We start from the raw sequence: 22,896 nt of genomic DNA on the forward strand, positions 1-22,896 counted from the left end.
GGTTCACGGCGTAAAAAGTTATGAGTAAACATTTCAGACTACCTCAAAAAATATAACGTTTTTTCTCCAATTCTTAAGTAGTTTTCTCAGAAACTACCAAAGATATTTCCATGAATTTTGTCACACATTATTTTTTTGTGCCAGGGATCAAGTATGTTCAAACTCATAACAATTGATCCAATATGTCCCATAGCCCCCATACAAAGGTGTATATTCCCGGAAATTAGTTAGAATTTTGTCACACATTATTTTTTTGTGCCAGGGATCAAGTATGTTCAAACTCATAACAATTGATCCAATATGTCCCATAGCCCCCATACAAAGGTGTATATTCCCGGAAATTAGTTTATGGTTAATAACTCCCTCAAATAAATCGGTATCAACACAACACGTACAAATATAATATGAATAGAAATCATACTACCAACTTAGATCTCAGTCGGTCCAAAATTGGTCATAGCTCCCATATAAGGTCCACTTGCAAAAATCACCCAAACGCACATATTTCATTGATAAATAAAGCATTTGTGATAAAATTCGAGCTGAATATATGAAAATCACTTAAACGCACATATTTAATTGTCCAATAAATTTATCTTGATAAAATTCGACACAAATATGTTTCGTCTATATATGAATCACTACCAATTTTTTTTCGGATAGGACCATAATCCCCATAAGGATCCACTTCCGAAAATCACTTAAACGCATATGTTTCATTGGTAAATAAAGCTATCGGTATAAGATTCAACTTGAATATGTTTTGTGTACAAGTAGCATAAGAAGAGATTTATTCCCAAGTAACATAAGAAACTTATTTCCATAGATTTATTCCCATAGATTTAGTTGCTGATTTTAGCTTTTATTTGTTTCCCAGACGTAATAAAATACTTTTTGTAATTTGACTTCTTCATAATTTTTATAGTTTAAATTTTGCTTACGTTGTAATTTTGTTTACTTTTATTGTATCTAGCTTTAAGAATTTTACGAAAAATAAAATTAGATTAAAACCAACCACCAAACAAAAACCCTTGCAATTTTGAAGATAATTCAATGAAATTTGGCACATGATCTTCTATTGTCCTAGGGGCGAAGCCTATTGAAAATGGTTGCGATCGGCAATTTTGAAGATAATTCAATGAAATTTGGCACACGATCTTTTATGGCACCGGAAACGAAGCCTGTTGAAAATGGTTAACATCGGTCCATTATTTCACCTAGCCCCCATACAACTGAACCGGACGAATAGGGCTTTTAAGTTCATAATTATGTTTAATATACTTGTATCTCGACAAAAATCTGAAAAACCATGTTTTATACTAGCCTTGATGACCCTCATGCATTTTTTAATTATAGGGTCTCATTTGACCATAGCCCCTATTCAAAGCCCCCTTCAAAATTCTACTTAAATGTCCACAATTTTATTCAACAATAAATGGTTTAAGTATATCTGAGGCAAGGTACAATTCAACTTAAATGCTTTATTGTCAAAACTAAATCACATTTTTTTTGTAACTGCTATCGGAGACGAAGCCTGTTGGAAATCGTTAACATCCGTCCATAATTTCACCTAGCCCCTATACAACTGAACCGGACGAATAGGGCTTTTATGTTCATAATTATGTTTAATATACTCGTATCTCGACAAAAAGCTGCAAAACCAAGTTTTATACTAGCCTTGATGACCCTCATGAATTTTTTAATTATAGGGTCTCATTTGATCATAGCCTCCTTCAAAATTCGACTTAAATGTCCACAATTTTATTCAACAATTAATGGACTAATTATATCTGAGGCAAGGTACAATTCAACTTAAATGCTTTATTATGAAAACTAAATCAAATTTTTTTGTAACAGGTGTAGGGTATTATATGGTCGGCCTCGCCCGACTATAATTTCTTACTTGTTTCGTATTATAGAATGTAAATCTCATATACGTTACTGGCGCGGTCGGCTAAAAGAACCGTTGTGTTAAGTTTTATTTATGTTTAGTAATAAAATAAAACAAATAAAAAATATAATAAAATTTTTTAAAATAAACCGTGAAATTTTTGAAGTAATAACTAGTGAAAAACATAATTAAATTAAATAAAATAATTTTGAAAATTTATAAGTAAATGAACATTTAATTTAAACCAAAGACTATATAACATCGAACTTATGAAACTTACGAACTTGAAATAAATTTAATAAAATAATTAAAATTTTAAAAGTGAACAATACAATATTGAATTTATGAACGAAGTTGAAGATTTGGCAGAAAGATTGGATAATATCAACAACATGGAAGCAATAAAGGAAAGGAGAGATGTTTTGCTACAAAATGTTAAACTGTTGCAACCGTTTGATGGGAACACTATTTGTAGACAGTGTTTCCGCAATGATACCATCAGAAGCCACAAATCCTGAGGAAAGGAGATTCTACTTCAATTGCAAAAAAACTACTCTAAGGGGACCCGCTTTAGACGTATTAAGAAGAGAACAACCAACGGATTGGATCACTTTAAAACAGCTACTAATAGAAGAATTTGGTGAGCGAACGCCTGTTACAAGCAGAAAACAGAAAACTAAACTCCACCACACCACAAAGAACATACGTTAGAAACAAAAACTATGGTTATCAATCAAACAATAAAACACAACTAAGGTACTTTCAAACAGGACAGTTTTCAGACAATTATTTGAATTATTAAGAAATAAAATTAGGGAAGTAGAGCCAATAACGGTAACTACTGTGACAGGAAATATAATATTAGGTACAAAACAAGATATATTTGATCAGAGATATGGAAACAATTGGAATTCTATGTTTATGATTTTTCGAATAATTACGACGGGTTGATGGGATATGACAATCTAGGACAGTTAAACGCAGTAATTGATCTGGGAAAACAAACTGCAGAACTTAACAAAGTTATTTATGAATTCATTAATGAAGAATTAGATTTTTATAATGACTTAGTAAAGAATTTTGCCATAAATAAATTGGAAGTGGAACAAAATGTCAATAAATTTAGGACCGACCATTTAAATAATGAAGAAAAGGCCGAATTAGAAAACCTTTTTCGATTTTTCATTTCGATAATGATAAATTAACGTTTACCAATGGGATTAAACACAAAATTGTAACGAAACATGAAAACCCAGTATATGTCAAGTCGTATCATTACCCACAAATGCATAAGGCAGAAGTTAATAGGCAAATTAAAAATATGCTTGAGCAAAATATAATAAAACATAGTCAATCCCCTTATTTTGCTCCTTTATGGGTTGTTCCAAAGAAAATGGACGCCTCTGGAGAAGCTAAGTGGGGAATTGTTATAGATTATAGAAAACTAAATGATATAACAATTAATGATCCATTTCCAATTCCAAATATGGATGAGATATTGGATAAATTGGGGCGTAGCCCTTAATTTTACTATGCTTGACTTGGCAAAAGGGTTTCATTAGGTGGAAATTGATGAAGAAAGTCATGCAAAAACAGCCTTTTCAACGCAGGACGGCCATTACGAGTTTCTTAGAATGCCTATGGGTTTAAAAAATGCACCTGCTACTTTCCAGCGTCTAATGAATTCGGTATTAGGTGATTTAGTTGGTACTCATTGTCTTGTTTATTTGGATAACATCATTGTCTTTGGTACCTCATCGCAAGAACATGTTGTTTCATTGGATAAGGTATTTATGCGGTTAAAGGAAGCGAATTTAAAACTACAAATATATAAATGTGAATTCATGAGATCGGAGGCAGAATTTTTAGGACACATTGTGACTTCGAATGGCATAAAACCGAATCCAAAAAAGATCGAAGCTCTTAAAAATTTTCCAATTCCAAAAAATGAGAAACAAATCAAACAATTTCTAGGGCTTGCTGGATTTTACCGGAAATTTATAAAAGATTTTGCAAAAATATGATTGTCATAACAGTGAATATGTTAAGGCTTTCGGAACAATAAAACTACTAATAACAAGTGACCGTATATTTAAAAGTCCAGATTTTACAAAAATGTTCACTCTTACCACTGATGCTTCTAATGTAGCGTTAGGAGCAGTACTTAGTCAAGGGAATCACCCCATCTGTTTTGCGAGTAGAACTCTCAACGAACAAGAGATAAACTACTCTGCTACAGAGAAAGAACTTCTAGCGATTGTTTGGGCAAACAAATACTTTCAGCACTACCTATATGGTAGGAAATTTACCATTAACGGTGACCACACACCCCTGCAGTGGTTGCATAATTTAAAAGAACCCAACTCCAAGTTACAGAGGTGGAAAATAAAGTTAAATGAATATGACTTTGATGTGAAATACATTCCGGGGAGAGAAATAGAGTGGCCGATGCCCTATCGCGAATAAATAATTTCAAATATCATATGAATGATATAGCTTCTGACATGGCAACCATACATTCAGCAGATGAAGACAATTCTAACTTTATATTCCTAACAGAGAGACCGATTTATGTAATCAATGCAAATTCGCCCACAGAGTAACAAGAATGCCTTTTAAAATCACACCTACTACATACTATATTCGAGATAAGTATATTATTGATATTTGGAAGTGGGACAATTGTTCATACCTAACCTGCATTGATGTTTTCTCTAAATATGCTGTGGTAGAAAATCTAAACCACACTAATTGGGTTGAATCAAAAAGTATTCAATGCCATAGGTCCTCCAAAAGTAATAAAAACTGATCAAGATGCAGGATTAGTCAATGTAAGTTTACAAGAATGGTATAAGACATAAGACTCGAAATTACAACTGGAAAAACAGGAATAGCAGATATTGAAAGACTGCATAAAACTTTAAATGAGAAATTAAGAATTATTAACACTGGCAATGATCAGGAATTAAAGCAAGTGGCAATTGAGCAAACAGTTTTCACTTATAATCATATAACACACTCAACCACTGGGGAAACCCCTTAAAATATTTTCTTTAATAATCAACCTCTTACAAAAGATGCTCAAACTATAAAGGAAAATAATGCTAATAAAAATAGGAAAGATTATGAAATAGTTACAGGGTTCTTGGATGCAGAAAATTCAAGAAAGCGATTAGATAAAAAAAGCAAATCCATTCAAGCATGCACAAGTCTTGCGTAGGGTAAATGATATATATAGTTAGTTATATAGTTAAACTAAAAAATATAAATATAAGAAAATATAAAACATGTTTTAAAAGGAAAAAATACTCTTATAATAATATCTCTTCCAGGAATCAAAACAAAGATGATACTAACAATTCCTGATATATCTCTTACTAGTAACGACAGTAGCTACTCAGACGATACAAATTCAGGAGGTAAGCAGTGACAGGGGTTACGTAATACTGCAGACAACTATGATTAGGAGATACCTTAAAATAGCTGTCGCTAAAAGGAAATTGTTCAACATTAGACACAAACGCGGACTTTTCAACGCTTTAGCTAGTGGAATTAAATTTTTGTTTGGAACTCTTGATGACGAGGACAGACATGAAATTCAGAGCCGATTGAAGACAATAGATAGCACGATAACACAGGACGACATTAACAATATTTTATATCACATAAACAACGAAACTCAATTTATTAAAAATTTGAAAAATGCCACTAATGTATTACAGAATCAGATAGTTAGGAAGGTAGTATCGGATGGATTTTTGGATAACATCAAAAGTTATTACGAACATTTAAAAGACATTCAATTAGGACTGACTTTAAGTAAACAAGGTATTCTAAATCCGAAATTAATAGACCCAGATAAAATTTCTGAATTAAATACAAATCAATTAGAATATATTAAAACTTCCTTATGGCAAGGGGAGGACGTGCTGTATTTCATAGTTCAAATTACTAATACAATGAAATCTTATCCCATTTTAAAAGTAGTTCCCTTTCCTTCACGTGACAATCATTTTGAGTTAAATTTTGACATGAATAAGAAACTTACAAATATTGATAATTTGCTTTATGAAGTAAAAGGTTCAAAGATAAAATTTTTAGAAAATAAGTGTATCAGGAATTTGTTAAATAAAAATGAAAGTAAATGTGAATTCATAATTAAACATGAAAAAGAAATAAGTTTTATTGAACCCAGCTTTATTATGACAAAAAATATTAATGAAACTATTTTGAAACAAACTTGTAATGATTTAGAACTAAGAATAAAAAATCACAATCTGATCTTTTTTTCAAACTGTAAAATAAGCATTAATGAACTTGTTTTTGAATCCTTTAATGATAATAATAATTTTTTTTGTATGTTCCATATGTTAATGATATCGTCAATAAGACATTGATAGAATTACTTAACTCTACTTTAAGTGAATTAAAATATAAAATGAAAAGGGGAAACAGTATTACTTATGTAATTTTAACAGGTTTTGTGATTATATTAATTTTATTAATAATGTTCCAATATTACAAAAAAAAAAAAAAAACGATATAAATAGTCAGGATATTCGCGAGGACGCGAATGATTTTGAAGGGGGGAGAAGTAGCATAAGAAACTTATTTCCATAGATTTATTCCCATAGATTTAGTTGCTGATTTTTGCTTTTATTTGTTTCCCAGACGTAATAAAATACTTTTTGTAATGTGACTTCTTCATAATTGTTATAGTTTAAATTTTGCTTACGTTGTAATTTCGTTTACTTTAATTGTATCTAGCTTTAAGAATTTTATGAAAAATAAAATTAGATTAAAACCAACCACCAAATAAACAGGTTTTTTTTTTTTCGTATTAGAGAATGTAAATCTCAAATACGTTACTTACAAAGGATTTAATTTGTGTCTTCTTTTGAATTTTGACTAAAAATATCATTATAATTGTTACAGTGCGAGACAAAAATGGGTAAATGATAGTAAAATATTTAATCTTTTGGTCTAATGTTTAAACTAAAAAAAAGTTTTATGTTTTTTAAAAGAGTATTGATAGAAGATATTTTTGAGCTAAAATAAATAAAAAATCCACTTAATTATACTTCAGAAAAATAAAAAAATAAACTTAACTCATTTACACATATTTGGCGAGTAGTACTAAAGGAACATTTTTATTATAAATTAAAATTTTCTAGTGCAAAATTTTTAGTATTTTGTATCTTCCCTTTGGGATCACGACAGTTTCAACTCTGAAAGTCATAATCTCGATTAGTTTGACACACTCTTCTTGCGTCATAAACATCCATACTTCATGGCAACTCTCTCAGATGTCAGTTGTGTTTTTACATGGGTGTTCGTAATTGTAAACCCTATTTTACCATAAATTTTCAATCGGGTTTACCTCTGGGGACTGTAGGAGCCAGTACAACTATAAAATTTTAATACTTTTATGAAAAATCTATTGTTTTAAGCCTTATTATTGGGGTCATTATCCAGTTGCATTATAGTGTTTTCAACGTTTTGACCCCAATCATAAAATATATCCCTATAAAATGGCTTCATCATGTCGGTAGACATTTCGGCATGTAAATGAGTTAAATTTATTTTTTTTATTTTTCCGAAGTATAATTAAATGGATTTTTATTAATTTTTGTTTAAGGGGACCTTGTATGGGAGCTATGACCAATTATGAACCGATCGGAAAACAATTTCACTTGTACCAAATTTTATATGGATATCTTAATTAAGTAATGGGTTATGTGCGTTTAAGTGATGGTGGTGGAGGGTATAAAAAACATAAAATTTTTTATACCATCCACCACCATCAGTGAAGATAGAGGGTATATATAAGTTTGTCGTTCCGTGTGTAACACCAAGAAATATTCATTTAAGACCCATCAAAGTATATATATTCTTGATCCTTATGAAATTCGTCCGCTATGTCCGTCCGTCTGACTGTGTAAAACACGCTCACGTTAAAATGAAGAAATAGAAATTCAAGAAATTCACCCAAAACATTACTTATTATCCAGTACAGTTTGGTATTGAAAATCAGTAAAATCGGTTCACGACGTAAAAAGTTATGAATAAAAATTTCAGACTACCTCGAAAAATATAACGTTTTTTCCCAATTCTTAAGTAGTTTTCTCAGAAACTACCAAAGATTTTTCGATTAATTTTGTCACACATTATTTTTTTGTGCCAGGGATCAAGTATGTTCAAACTCATGACAATTGATCCAATATTTCCCATAGCCCCCATACAAAGGTGTATATTCCCGGTAATTAGTTTATCGTTAATAACTCCCTCAAATATATCGGTATCAAAAAAGAATTTTGTACATACAACTATAATATGAATAGAATTCATACTACCAACGTAGATCTCAGTCGGTCCACAATTGGTCATAGCTCCCATATAAAGTCCACTTGCAAAATCTCCTAAACGCACATTTTTCATTGATAAATAATGCTTTTGTGATAAAATTCGAGTTGAATATGTTTTGTGTACATAAAAATCATTCTACCAAATTTCATTTCGGATCGGTCCATTATTAGTCATAGCTCCCATATTTTTTTGTAGAGTCTATATTTTATCATTTTTTTTAATTCAGGAAATTCTCAATAACTGTCAAATGGAAAACACTTAGAGGTGTCAGTACCTTATATATTTTCCTGTCAATGGTTGGAAATAATTGCCCTTTACTTCGAAAATGACAATATATATTTAAAATGACACTGAAGAATTTGAATTTTATTTTAAAATTTTAACTTCAAAAAATGTTAACGATTGTTAAACATGAAATAAGAAGAAATGAATACCCTGAAATGTAGTGAATTAGTTTCACTTTACCCCAAATCACGCATTTTTATACGTTTTGAGTTATTTAATATTTTCCTGGGTGCTACCTTATGAGCATTTTCAAACTTGATTGAAGGAGCACGCGAAGGATGATGTCCTTATGTCATCCTGTTATTCATGGTGTTTATCGTTATGCATTTTAGTTATTTCTTAGCAACAAAATGGAAAATTTAAGGATGGAAGAAAACATTTTAAATTAAAACTGGTTTATTATTTCAGGCAGTAGCAATCGCAGGTCGGAAGCAACGAACCTCACGCACAGAAGAAGTAATGCTTTGAACCAATGTACACTCGTTCAATTCCTCGTTCCTGGGTGCTACCTTATGAGCATTTTCAAACTTGATTGAAGGAGCACGCAAAGGATGATGTCCTTATGTCATCCTGTTATTCATGGTGTTTATCGTTATGCATTTTAGTTATTTCTTAGCAACAAAATGGAAAATTTAAGGATGGAAGAAAACATTTTAAATTAAAACTGGTTTATTATTTCAGAGAAGCGTTAGAGAACATATACTACATCTACAGTACATATACATATACTACATCATATAGTACATCTTCTTTAGAACTGTATATTTACCAGCGATTTAGCGACTGTTGAGATTAAGATAATTTTTTTTTGTATGGGGGCTATAGGAAATTAAGCATAGATTGTTATAATTTTGAACATAAGTAAAAAAAATAACGTGTGACAAAATTCATCGAATTATCTTCGATTGTTTCTGAGAAAACTTCAATGCCAAACTACTTAGGACAATGGTGAATATTGTCAGTGAATTTGGCTGACTTCTTTTGCTTAGTTTTGTAAAGTGCTGGCATTTTGCAAATCAATTTTTGTATGAGTAACATTTTCCCATTTAAATTTTTGAACATTATGAATTGAATAGAATAATAAACATATTGTAAAAATCTATTTTCTCTTTGAATGAATCTTCTACAACTCGAAAGTTTCTCATTGTTTTAATTCACTAATTTAATTGACATATTCTTATAAACATAGCCTGTTTATATAAGTATGTATACACTTTATTTGATAAATATTTTAAATTAGATTTTTCTTAAAACCTGATGTAAAAAAAAAAAAAAATTAAATTAATTGTTAAAAATTTGCATATAAATGCCTACATACATATATGTTCTATTAATATTTGGATTTATATTCCTTAAATAATATATGTAAATACACAAAACATTAGTTTTGTTAATTCATCATAATATGAATTTGTTTAATTGTATCTTTTAAAATTGTTTATACGAACAAATTCAAAAATAACGTCTTTATTTATCAATATTTTTCTTTATTTTGTCCCACTGTACAAATTCACCACCAGCTACAAAATACATTCCTGGTATCATATGGTTTTACTAGTTACTTTCTATTTTACTTGTAGCTCGCGCCAATTTTTATTAAGCTATTTAGTTAATACTTTTTCTGATATTATATATATTGAAGATTCTTAAACCACGTTTCATTTTTACAAAATTTTTGGAGAATACAGTCAAAAAATAAATAAATTTTTACAATCCGAAAATATTCGAAAGAAAAAGTGTGGTTAACTTTTTGAAAATTGCATAATTGGTTAAATTGGAAAAACTCATAAAATTTCAAATAAAAATTAATTTAATTTATTTATTCTCGAAAATTAAGGTTATAATCAATAAACCTGCAATAATTAAAATAAATAATAAAATATTGGTGCTATATCTCTTTAGGTAAGATATGAAAAATTTTGCTTTTAATTTTCCTAAATTGTTCTAAGAAACAAACAAAATTAATGTGCCCTTTTCAGATTTGGCACCAATTACTGGATTTCCATTTTACCAAATTATCTTATCATAAGATCCTAAAGTTGATGAAATATTCATCCTATCTATACAACAACTGAATACTTTGCCTTGAGTAGGAAAAACTCGTTATTTGAAGAACATCCTTCGGGAAACTGATGGTATTATTTCACAGGAGTAAAATTTCCACAAATTTGTACAAGAGACATTCGGCATCAAAACAAAACAAATATCTACTGATCATCCTTACTGACATCAACCTAAAATCTTCGACAATCATATAATCCATGGAGAACACTCCCATCCTCAAAATCAATCCTATTTAATGCATTAAGTATCGTATTTTCTATTTATTTTGAATTTATGCCAATGGTGAAATAGTTTTAAATATTTCCCATTATTTTATTTTATTTTGTTCAGAATTATCAAAAATTTCGCAGTGGTTAAAATATAAGAAATGTTGCTGATAGAGTTAATTTAAAATAAGGAAGAAGAAGAATAAAAAAAAAAGATCAATCATCTATCACATCGAAATATACTTTATAATTTTGTCTCCCTTCATCACACATATGTAGCATTGCTGAATGGCCATTCATCGATGGACTGAACTGTGACAAATGTAAGTTGAAAAATCTCACATTATTATGTTTTGACAATTAGTTTTTTTTACTACTTCGCAAGTGAAACATTAATTAAAGAAATAAGAAAATGCTTATTTTTAGAAAAATTTTAAATTAAAATATTTTTTGAAAATGTCATATAAAAAGTAGTACAAAAATCTATTTTAAAGTGAAAAAATATATATAAAAATTATAAAGTTTAAGATGTGAAAAATTTAAAATATTTAAGAGGAAGAAAATAAGAAAAGAGAATACAACAGTTAAAAGAATAGAAAAATTAAAATAAATAGAAATTTTGCACAAATAGGAAAAAAATTTACAGATTCAAGTAAAATTTTAGTAAAATATAAAATTTCAGTGAATATTAAACGGAAATCTAAATATGTATAAAATCAAACAAAAAAAAAAAAATATATAAGATTTTTTTTGATAAAAGTTAATTCCAGTTTAAATCGAATGAAAACAAAAGCAACATTAATAAAAAAATATAGTTTCGTTAAAATTTGTATTTCTGAGAAAAAGAATTAATAACTTAACCCACAAAATCCAAAGGTAAATTTATAATATTTTAATAATTCTGAATTTTAGTTAAATTTAGTTATTTACTCTAAATTAAAAAAAATTACCCCTTTTAATATTTTTCGTCCTACACCTCTGTCCGTCTGCAATTTTTTTCATATTCTTTTCTCTTCATATTCGTAAAAACTGACCTATCTTAATTTGAATTTTGTTTTATTTGCATATTCGCAAATTTTAATAATTATACAGGGTGCATAGTCCAACATTGCCTTGAATAATTTGTTACCATTTATTTTTAAGCATTTTTTTTGTTACAATTTCATTGTTAAAATTTATATTGTTGCAAAATTAGAAACTTATTTAGATATTAAAATTAATCATTATTATATATACCCTAAATTTATTATGTTAAAAATGTTTTGGATTGAAAATTTTTATAAAATTGTTTTAACACATGCTGCAGGCTGAGATTTTGAATTAAAAAAAAAAAAATTATTCTAATATTAATATATATTATTAAAACTTTTGTTAATAAAAATTGAAATGACGAAGCTATAAATATCTAATGTTTTGATTCTAATGGCAAGGTAGAGCTAGGTAGCGTTTGAAATTCTTAAGGGATCATCTAATAACAACTAAATAGGTATGAATTCCATAGGTGATCATGGATGGGAGGGCTTTAGTTGCAAGCTTAACACCTCAGTTGCAACATGATATTTAATGCAATGAATCCGTGATTTCAATTGTCAGTATTTTTTTTTATGTTTGCTTCTTTTTCTCATATACTTTTGGTCCTTAGAAATAGTTATTCTTTCATTTTCCTACTATTAGCATGCAACTAAATTATGTTACTATGTGGCCTTTAATACAACTTGCGTTAAGTAGATTTACCCCACCCCATTATCCGACGAGCCAGAGCCGGAAGAATATATGCATGCTTAACTTAACCACACCCCATAGAAAAAGGTTTCACTTTTTGGTAATATGCTACATAGATAATATAATTTTTGGCGCCCAACGTGGGGGCCACTCTGAGTAAACGATTCGAATAATAACATCTTATAGTATAACAGTGGGTCTCAACTTTTTAAATCTGGTACTTATAGCCCAAAAAAATCTCATAAACGTTTCCTTAATTTTCATGTTTGTTTTTATCTTCGAAATCATTTAATACAAACAATGTTTGATTAATGACCAAGGTATATAAGTTTTTTTATTTGTTACCCTCTATTTTGTTTAATCCATTGATTGGAAACTTAAGGCTGGACTAGTTTGGCCTTATGCCATCGAAGGAAATATTCTATTTCTATTACTTTTTCTACTACTAACATTTTCTTTGCATTGTCGATCTGAATTGGAATCCGGACTTTGTTTTTTTTAAAGCGAAGTAAAGCCATCAGATCAATTGTCTTTTTGTTTCTGTCGCTGGCTGCGACTTGAGCCTTATGTTGAGGACAGCGAGTTTAACAAACACCCAAAAAGAACCACAAATTTGTTTAAAATTATGATGCAAGGGTGTAAACGTTTATTTCTAATAAAAAATTTAAATTATTACAAAAATAATATTTATATAAATATGAACCACTTACCGCAGTCTTTGTCCCCAACAAACTAAACTTTAATATTAAAGCCAGTAAATACTGAGCCTACAAATTTCTTTCTGTTATGTATATTTACTAACTGTTACATTCCAAACAAACAAAAAACTTAACGAAAATACTGCAGTAGAATTTAGGGACAAAGTGCGTTTAGTTCGTAAACAAATAAGAACAAAAGGGAATAAAAAGAACAATATAAAAAATCCTAACGGTCATATGAACAAAATAATAACAACAATGATCATACAATTATAAACAACATTAAGGTGGCTCAATAAATATAAATCAAATTAAAGAAATAAAAGAAATTTAAAGGGACAAATAAAGAAATTAAATAAAACAAATAAATCAAATAAAGAACAAATAAATAATTTAAACAAAACAAACTAAATTAAAATAAAACAATAAATATTAGCTCCTGCATGAGCCATTGGGCGACATCCCCACCCCCGTGGATCGGCTACGATTCACTATTCCAAATCAAGGATAGCCAGCTTGGAAACAGGGCGCATTAAACATCCAGTACTAGTGCGAATATTAGCACGACGAATAACACCATCTCTCCCTTTAAACACCTCTTGAACTTTACCACGCTTCCAATCTCTACGAGACACGACTGGATCACAAATTAGGACTAAATCACCAACAGCAATGGGCTTCGTACGTTGACACCACTTGGAACGTCTAGTCATCGTGGGTAAATATTCTCTTATCCACCGCTTCCAGAAGTGATCACGTAACTGACGGGAAATGCGCCACTGCTTTCTCAGGACCATTGGTTGAACATTTACTTCCCCCGCAGGAGTTTGCGATGTATTAGGGCAACCCAGCAAAAAATGATTCGGCGTTAGTGGTTCCTCATCTTCATGGCTCAAGGGCAAGTGCGTTAAGGGACGAGAATTCACAATATTTTCCGCTTCAATAAGGAAACTTTGAAACGTATGTTCCCGGGGGGCCGATTCTTTTAAAGTTGACTGCAAGACACGTTTGACGCACTGGACCATACGTTCCCATATACCACCTTCCGCAGGATTGTGGGGACAATTGAACTGCCAGTCTATACCCTTCGTAGAGCATTCATCTTGAATACGAGCCACATCAAATACTTCACTGAACCGCTTGGCTACTTGATCAGCACCAACAAAATTTTTTCCATTGTCGATCCTGAGTCTTGTAGGAAGGCCACGTCTATTTATAAAGTTGCGTATGGCAAGAATACACGCATCTGTGGACAAATCAAAGGCGACTTCTAAATGGATGGCTCTTATGGTCAGGCAAGTAAATAAAGCCACCCAGCGTTTTTCATGGCGACGACCAATTGTAATAGTAAGTGGGCCAAAGTAATCCAAACCAGTGTAGGAAAAGGGACGAATATATGGAGTCAACCTGTCCTTTGGCAAAGAACCCATAAGTGGTGGCACCGGCAATGTACGACGAAATCTGCAAATAAAACAATTAGAAACACGCTTATGCAAAATTTTTCTAAGGCGAGGAATCCAAAATGATCTTCTAATTTCACATATTGTGGATTCAAAATTTTGGTGTTTCATCTTTTCGTGTACATGGGCCACAAACAACTCGGTAACAGGATGGAACGACGGTAATATAATCGGACGCCTTATATCCAATGGTAACCAGCTAGCTGCGTCCACACGGCCATAAACACGAAGTAATGAATTTTCATCCATATACGGGCACAGGGCATACAAATCACTACTTTTGGGCAGACTACCTTGATTTTTAATAATTTCAATTTCTTCGCAAAAATGCTCCTGTTGTGCTTGACGGCAAAGAAATATCTCAGCATTTTTTGACTCAACTGCAGTTAAACCATTCTCCTCATCAGGACTAATCTTCTTTCGGCAGCGGTTTATAAAACGTAACATCCAAGCTACTGTACGTTTTAGTTTCAAATAGGACGAAAATCTTGTATAATTAATAACTCCTTGTATATTTACCAGTAGAGCAAATTTTGGACGAAGTTCTTCCGAATCTTGTTCGTTTGGGGCTACGTTTACTCTTTGGGGCCAATTATCTTCAGAATCATAAAGAAATTTAGGACCATTCAACCAGCGGGAATCATCAGAAAAATCAACTTGGCTTTTCATTCTTGTAGTTTCATCCGCAACATTTAGATTTGTTGGCAGCCATCTCCAATCTGCAGGGCTAGTAGATTCAAGAATTTCCGTAATTCTGTGGGCAACAAAAGGTTTGTAACGGCGACTTTCTGAGCCAATCCAATTTATTACAGTTGTAGAATCACTCCAACAAATAATCCTTGATACCTTAACGGAATGTTCCTTCAAAATTGTAACCATTAACCGAGTACCCAAAACAGCAGCCTGTAGTTCGAGCCGAGGAATACTCATAATCTTCAAAGGGGCACATCTAGATTTGGCAGCCACAAGAGACACTTCAATTTTATTATGGGCATTTATTGACCTCCAGTATGACACGGCTCCAAATGCGTCTTCACTGGCGTCGACAAAACATGTAGTTCCAGGCGGTAAGGAACACCATTTCCAAAATAACACCGAGGTACTTTGACCTTTTCAACATTGTGAAGACCTTGGCGCCAATTATTCCACACATCAACAATTTCACCGGGCAGTGCGTCATCCCAACCAATGCTATGTCTCCAAACTTCTCGCATCAACAACTTTGCGGTTATCATATAGTGGCTCAAAAACCCAAGTGGGTCGAAAACGCACATAACCACACTCAACAGCTCTCTTTTAGTTGGAGACCTTACACCTTTCATAACACTAGCATTCACATTGTGGAACTTTAAATTGAACCTGAAAGTATCATCTTTTGGTTGCCAATACATACCAAGTACCTTTTCCGTTTTTAGCTCATTAAAATCGCTGGAAAAATTCACCGGTTTCTCCACAGTACCTTTAAGAGCCACAATTACCTCCGAAGAGTTAGATGAAAAGTTACGTAGTTCAAACCCAGCTGCTTTATGGATGTTGCGTACTTGTTGCGAAATTTCAATGGCCCTTGCAGAGCTAGGAAAACTATCCACAAAGTCATCCACATAATGATGATCCAATATAGACTTCACTGCACGAGGATATTGATCACGATAACACAGAGCATTTGTTTCTTTAACATAATGAGCCACACAAGGCGAACAAGCAGCACCAAAAGTCATAACAATCATTTCATAGCAATCGGGTGGTTCTCTATTATCTTCACGCCAAAGGAACCTTTGGGAACATCTATCTTCAGGAGCCACAAGTACCTGGTGAAACATTTCTTTTATGTCCCCGCACACTGCTACAGCACCAACACGAAAATTGAACAAAACAGATGGCAACGGCTTATATTGCTGGGGGCCTTTAAGCAGGTTTGAATTGAGAGAAACACCTTCAACTGATGCGGCAGCATCAAACACCAACCGAATTTTTCCTTGCTTATTTGGGTTGACCACTCCAAAATGCGGAAGATACCAAGTTCTGGGGCATACATCAGCAGCTTCTATGGGCGACAGTTTACGTACATAATTCTTCGACAAATAATCCTTCATTATGGTTTTATAGGCGACACCAAAATCAGGGCATCTTTTCATTTTTCGTTCAATGCCAACGAGCCTATTAAGAGCCATATGGTAACTGTCTGGAAGCACAACATCATCAGTACGCCACAAGAGCCGAGTTTGGAATCGTCCATCAATTTTTATTGTTGTTTCTTTCATAATTTGCCGAGCCCGTAAGTCGTCCTTCGATTCTATGACTGGCAATATCTTCACGCCAAAATTCTCCGTTTCGAAATAATTTGCCACCAAGTCATAGAGTCTTTGCTCAGGCTGAACCGACAACAAACACAAATGGGAATTGGACGACTTACCCCTCATTTTACCAAATACGACCCATCCTAAAGGAGTGTTGGCAGCATATGGACCATTCTCTTCCAGAGGCACAATTTCATCGGGAAGCCCCAGATGGCAATGATCCAACCCAATAAGCACTTTAGGGACTACGTCGTCGTATAATTTAATGGGCAAACCAGGATGAGCACTTAAATCCATATTTAAACTTTGGGCCGGCAATTTTAAATTTGAAACTCCATAAACGTTTCTTAAGGCATATTTCCTCTGCCTACCAATTCCACTTACTTGCAAATGAACCACAGTCGCCATTTCTTGTGACGCCTTACCAGCATACCAGTGTAGATTTAATCTGCTTTGTTGCCCCAAGGAGCTGTCCACCATAGTAACCGAAGAACCTTCATCCAACAACGCATATGTTTCGACTTTGTTACTAGGACCATAAAGCACAATTGGCACCACTCGAAATAACAACAAACTTTTATCTGTAGCTTTGGACACACAACTAAGCACAGACTCATTTCCATTCGATGAACCACTTGGACCAGGAGTCTCAGATGAAACCGTATTATTAATTTTGACATCATGCAATAATTTGTTATGTTTTCTTAGGCAACCATCAACGGGACACGTCTTACGATAACGACAAAATCGGCTTGAATGTCCACTACCGAGACACGAAAAACATAACCTCAATTTCTTAACTTCACTCCAACGATTAGGCACACTCAATGAACCAAATTTTTTACACTCAAATATTTTATGATTTGCCTGGCACAGAGAGCATTCTTGTTTATGTTGACCATCAGCGGCATGGAGGACAACTTTTCTTTTTGGTTCATTATTTTGACGATTTCCACTAGAACTTTGCACCATTCTTACCAAATCAGCGACACCTTTGAGCCACCTACTAAAATCCAAAACTGTAGGATACGGCTTTATAGTTGAGGCGTAGCGGGCCCACTCCATCCGTTTACTCATAGGAATTTTCCCGACCAGCTCTTCCATCAGTGTAGGATTTGCTAAATGCTGTTGTCCATTGGCAGTTTCCAAAAAGGCGGCTAGATTCTGCACTTTAACAGCAAGAGGCACAAGTTTGTCGATAGCACTTTCACTAATGGGCGAAATTTCTTTAACTTGTTGCAGCTGACAACGGATGAGCATTTCGGGCCGACCATATTGAAAACACAATTGTTCCATAACCATACTCACATTATCTGGATGGATCAGCAACGACTTCACACATTCCCGTGCATCGCCCTTCAAAGCCTTTTGGAGCCTCAAACAATTTTCAAAATTATTATAATTATAAACGGCAGTAGACTGGTTAAAAGCTGTTGAAAACATGGGCCAATCTTCAGGGACGCCATTAAATTCCGGCAAGTCATAAATTTTTCTATGCACCAGCATCGAGCCACCATTTTGAGACAACGGCATATTTGGCGGCATCAAAAAATTATTTTCATTACAGCTTACGGAAGAAAATGGCGTCCGACGTTCAGCGCAGTCGACGTTGGCTGAGGCAGAATTGTCAACGTTGGCTTCACTGGTACCCGTTACTGGCGGCGCCATATTGGATGGCTGTGGCATGGCGGCTGAAGAGCTTGACGTCGAATTATTGTTCATGGCGATGGACAAAGCACGCTGGGCATTTAACAACTGGGCCTGGAGAACATTTATCTGGCTTTGGAGAACTTCTAAATTGTTGTTGTAGCTCGACTGGGGCAACGGCGGCTGAACAGCAGAGCTCAAAAAATTTTGTTGGTTAGGTTGAACACTGGCGGCAACTGTGGTGGCTACGGTACACGTCGTTCCGGCAACGATGGAACTTGCAGGCACCTCGGCAATAGAAGGAGCAACTTTAGATGGTTGGGTTGAATAGGCGACACTGGTACTTACGTTTGGTGGAGGCACTCCAGCGGCAGTGGGAGTCGATGATGTTCCAGCGGCAAGGGAACTGGCAGGCAGGGCAGAGACTTCAGCGGCAGAAGCAGTCATTTGTTGGGAACCAACTTTTGTTCCGGCAGACGAGGAACCACTAGTAGGCTGATTCATTGTTGACTGTAAGCGCTGGCTTTTTCTTGCAGGGGAGCGTTGCATGATGAACCACAAATACACGAAAGGTTTCTCAAAAAACCACAAAAAATTTCACACCAAAAATTTAAACGCAAATTGTTCACCAAAATTATTTTAAATAAATTTATTATTTGTCCCGGCAGACAGGAACCACTTGAGCTCTTTTCAAATTTATTTTATGTTCCGGCAGGCAAGGAAAAAAATAAATAACTTCACACAAAACTTCTTAATGTTCCAGCAGGCAAGGAACCACAAAATTATTCCAATTGAAATTTGTTCCGACGGACAAGGAACCACAAATTGACACAAAGGTACAAATAAAATTTGTTCCGGCAGGCAAGGAACCACTTAATTAAATTTCACAAAGGTTTATTAATGTTCCGGCAGGCTAGGAACCACAAAAAACAAGGAAGAATCCAATAACATTTGTTCCGACGGGCAAGGAACCACAAATTCACACAAAGTACAAATAAAATTTGTTCCGGCAGGCAAGGAACCGCTTACATAAAATTACACAAAAACGTATTAATGTTCCGGCGGGCAAGGAACCACAAAAAAAACATTTAAATCCAATAAAATTCGTTCCGGCAGGCAAGGAACCACAATCGCACCAAAGATTGCGAAATAAAATTTGTCGCTGGCTGCGACTTGAGCCTTATGTTGAGGACAGCGAGTTTAACAAACACCCAAAAAGAACCACAAATTTGTTTAAAATTATGATGCAAGGGTGTAAACGTTTATTTCTAATAAAAAATTTAAATTATTACAAAAATAATATTTATATAAATATGAACCACTTACCGCAGTCTTTGTCCCCAACAAACTAAACTTTAATATTAAAGCCAGTAAATACTGAGCCTACAAATTTCTTTCTGTTATGTATATTTACTAACTGTTACATTCCAAACAAACAAAAAACTTAACGAAAATACTGCAGTAGAATTTAGGGACAAAGTGCGTTTAGTTCGTAAACAAATAAGAACAAAAGGGAATAAAAAGAACAATATAAAAAATCCTAACGGTCATATGAACAAAATAATAACAACAATGATCATACAATTATAAACAACATTAAGGTGGCTCAATAAATATAAATCAAATTAAAGAAATAAAAGAAATTTAAAGGGACAAATAAAGAAATTAAATAAAACAAATAAATCAAATAAAGAACAAATAAATAATTTAAACAAAACAAACTAAATTAAAATAAAACAATAAATATTAGCTCCTGCATGAGCCATTGGGCGACAGTTTCGTAACTAATACTCTTTACTCACATGAGATTTCCATATTTCAAAACTTATATTTTATCTTTTTTCATTGCATTTAAATATAATTATCGCTACCTAATTCGATATACTTTGCCTGAATGAATCAAAATAGATCATAATTACATTTATATTTTGTTATATACCTCAAGAAATTAGTTTTAATTGGTTTCTGAACAAAAATTTTTTTTTTGCTTTTTATACAAGAAGCTCGTTTAAATCGGAGTTTTTCTACTCTATTTAATACAAAATTAAACTTTACTTTTGCTTTTAATATTGCTTGTCGTTTCTTGAAATCTGAAACTGTGACAAAGAAAACAAACCAGCACAAAATTTCGGAAAATACGGTATTGTAATTTGCCTTGTCTCTAAAATTTAAATAAATTTTGCAATTATTTGTTAAGTTCATTATTGAATTCCAAGAATTTTAAACTACTATAGAACAATAACATGTCATTTAGACGTAGCACAGAAAATTTGGCTATAACGCCTACTACTGTTGTACAAAATGATCAGCCACAAGCTCAAGCGCTACCACAGGCTCTACCACAAACGCAAGCAACACCACCACCTCTGAATTTTGATGTTTGTGGAATTTGCAAAAACAACATTTCAATTAAAGCAAATTCCACAAAAACCATTTGTAATCACATATTTCATAAAACATGCCTATCAAAATCAACCCAAAATAAATCTACTTGTCCTACTTGCAATACTCAAATAATTTTACCCAAATTTTCGAAGCCAAACACTTCATTTAAGTCCACTGTTATGACGAGGAACCAATCCCGTCAACAGAATATTGATGCGTTTAGATCAGCAAATAACTCTGCTTCAGAAAACCTACAAACGACCCATAATACAACACAGTCACCGGATTCTTCTCCAGATGCTCAAAGGCATATGATTAGAAATCTAGTTACAGCGGCAGTAGGAGCTCAACAAGCCGAAATGTTGTCGTCATTGAATGAACAACTAACTAGATTAGTACAGGATAATATAGAGGCAGGGTTTCGTCGTCTTAGCTTGGAAAATAATAACAATACTCCTGCTATGGAACCTCCTCAAAATCATATAGAACCCCCAGAAAATTTTCATTGTCAACCCCAAACTTTAGACCAACTGCTAGGACTTCCTCCTTCAACAAATAACAACAATGAAGGTGACGTTAGATTTCAAACAAACCCATCCTCAAACCTAATGAGATTGAACTCAGCTTTTTCTACCGATCTGGCTATTAGACCAGATAAAATTAGTCAGATTATAAGTAACTGGAGATTGAAATTTTCTGGAATTTCTTCAGGTCTTTCAGTTGATGCATTTTTGTACCGTATAGAGGCCCTTACCAATCAAACATTAGGTGGTAATTTTGATTTACTATGCTGTAATGCGTCAGTTCTATTTGATGGTAAAGCCAGTGATTGGTTCTGGCGTTACCACAAATCAGTTCGAGACATAAAATGGCCAGACCTGTGTTTGTCGCTTCGTAGACAATTTAAGGATACTCGGACTGACATGGACTATAGGGAACTCATAAGAGATAGGAAACAAAAGCCTGGTGAGAGCTTTGATTCCATTTTGGAATTGATAGATCACCTTGAGCAACCTATAGCCGAATCATCCATGATAGAAATACTACGACGAAACCTTCTCCCTGAGATCCAGCACGAAATCTTAAATTTGCAGATATTTTCAGTTGCACACCTTAGAGACATATGTAGGAAAAGAGAATTCTTTCTTCATGATGTTCGTAAAAGGAATTTGGGTCATCGACCCTTAGCTTTTCCAAAAAAGGTATCAGAACTATATGAGGAAGAATGTGAGGAACCGGATATTAAGGATATTGTAGACATTTCGGAATTGGGACTGAACTGCTGGAACTGTAGGAAAACTGGACATAGATATCAGGAGTGTATGTCAGAAAGGAACATTTTTTGTTATGGCTGCGGTGCAGCAAATGTTTATAAACCTACCTGTCAAAAATGTAACCCATCAAAAAAACTTCCCGCCGAGTGCACAAGCACGTGCACGCAAACAGACAGTTGTCAAGAAAACAGATCGAGGGACCAGCACGGACTAGAAGCTACACCTTTCAACATTATCTCAGACAATAACCATAATTCTAATCAAATAGAACGTAAGCTTAAAGCTCTTATTCCTTTCCACATACGTATGCGTAATTATAATCAAATTCGTGCAAAAATATTTAATTCTGAAATAAGTAAAAAGTCCAATAGATCGACTATGCGTATGAGAAATTTTTGGGAACAGATCAAACGGAAACGGAAAGATATAATAACCAGCATATTTGAGAAAGACAATGATTTAAGACCTTATGCAGAAGTGTGTCTTTTTGGGGAAAAACTAAGTGGTTTATTGGATACGGGAGCTGCGATTTCTTGTTTGGGCGGAAATTTAGCAAAAAAATATTTAGATTCTGGAAATTCTTATAAGAAGATAATTTCAA

General features: G+C 33.2%; 2 protein-coding genes across 2 annotated transcripts; both read right to left on the reverse strand.

Moving 5' to 3' along the window:
• Window positions 1–13,723: 13,723 nt before the first annotated feature.
• LOC119601886 lies at window positions 13,724–15,622 on the reverse strand. Its single transcript, XM_037953122.1, has one exon. It carries the CDS (start codon window positions 15,620–15,622, stop codon window positions 13,724–13,726), a length of 1,899 nt encoding a protein of 632 aa, XP_037809050.1.
• Window positions 15,623–15,687: 65 nt separating this feature from the next.
• Window positions 15,688–19,140, reverse strand: LOC119601887. The gene has a single exon (XM_037953123.1). It carries the CDS (start codon window positions 19,138–19,140, stop codon window positions 15,688–15,690), a length of 3,453 nt encoding a protein of 1,150 aa, XP_037809051.1.
• Window positions 19,141–22,896: the final 3,756 nt, after the last annotated feature.

This window comes from Lucilia sericata, unplaced genomic scaffold (genome assembly GCF_015586225.1).
Source record: "Lucilia sericata isolate MDLA Ls3-8-SP2 unplaced genomic scaffold, ASM1558622v1 Contig000196F_arrow, whole genome shotgun sequence".
NCBI lineage: Eukaryota > Metazoa > Arthropoda > Insecta > Diptera > Calliphoridae > Lucilia > Lucilia sericata.

Coding starts and splice junctions, on each gene's coding strand:
- LOC119601887 (XM_037953123.1), bottom strand. CDS start 19,140: ATGAATCAGCCTACTAGTGGTTCCTCGTCTGCCGGAACAAAAGTTGGT.
- LOC119601886 (XM_037953122.1), bottom strand. CDS start 15,622: ATGAGTATTCCTCGGCTCGAACTACAGGCTGCTGTTTTGGGTACTCGG.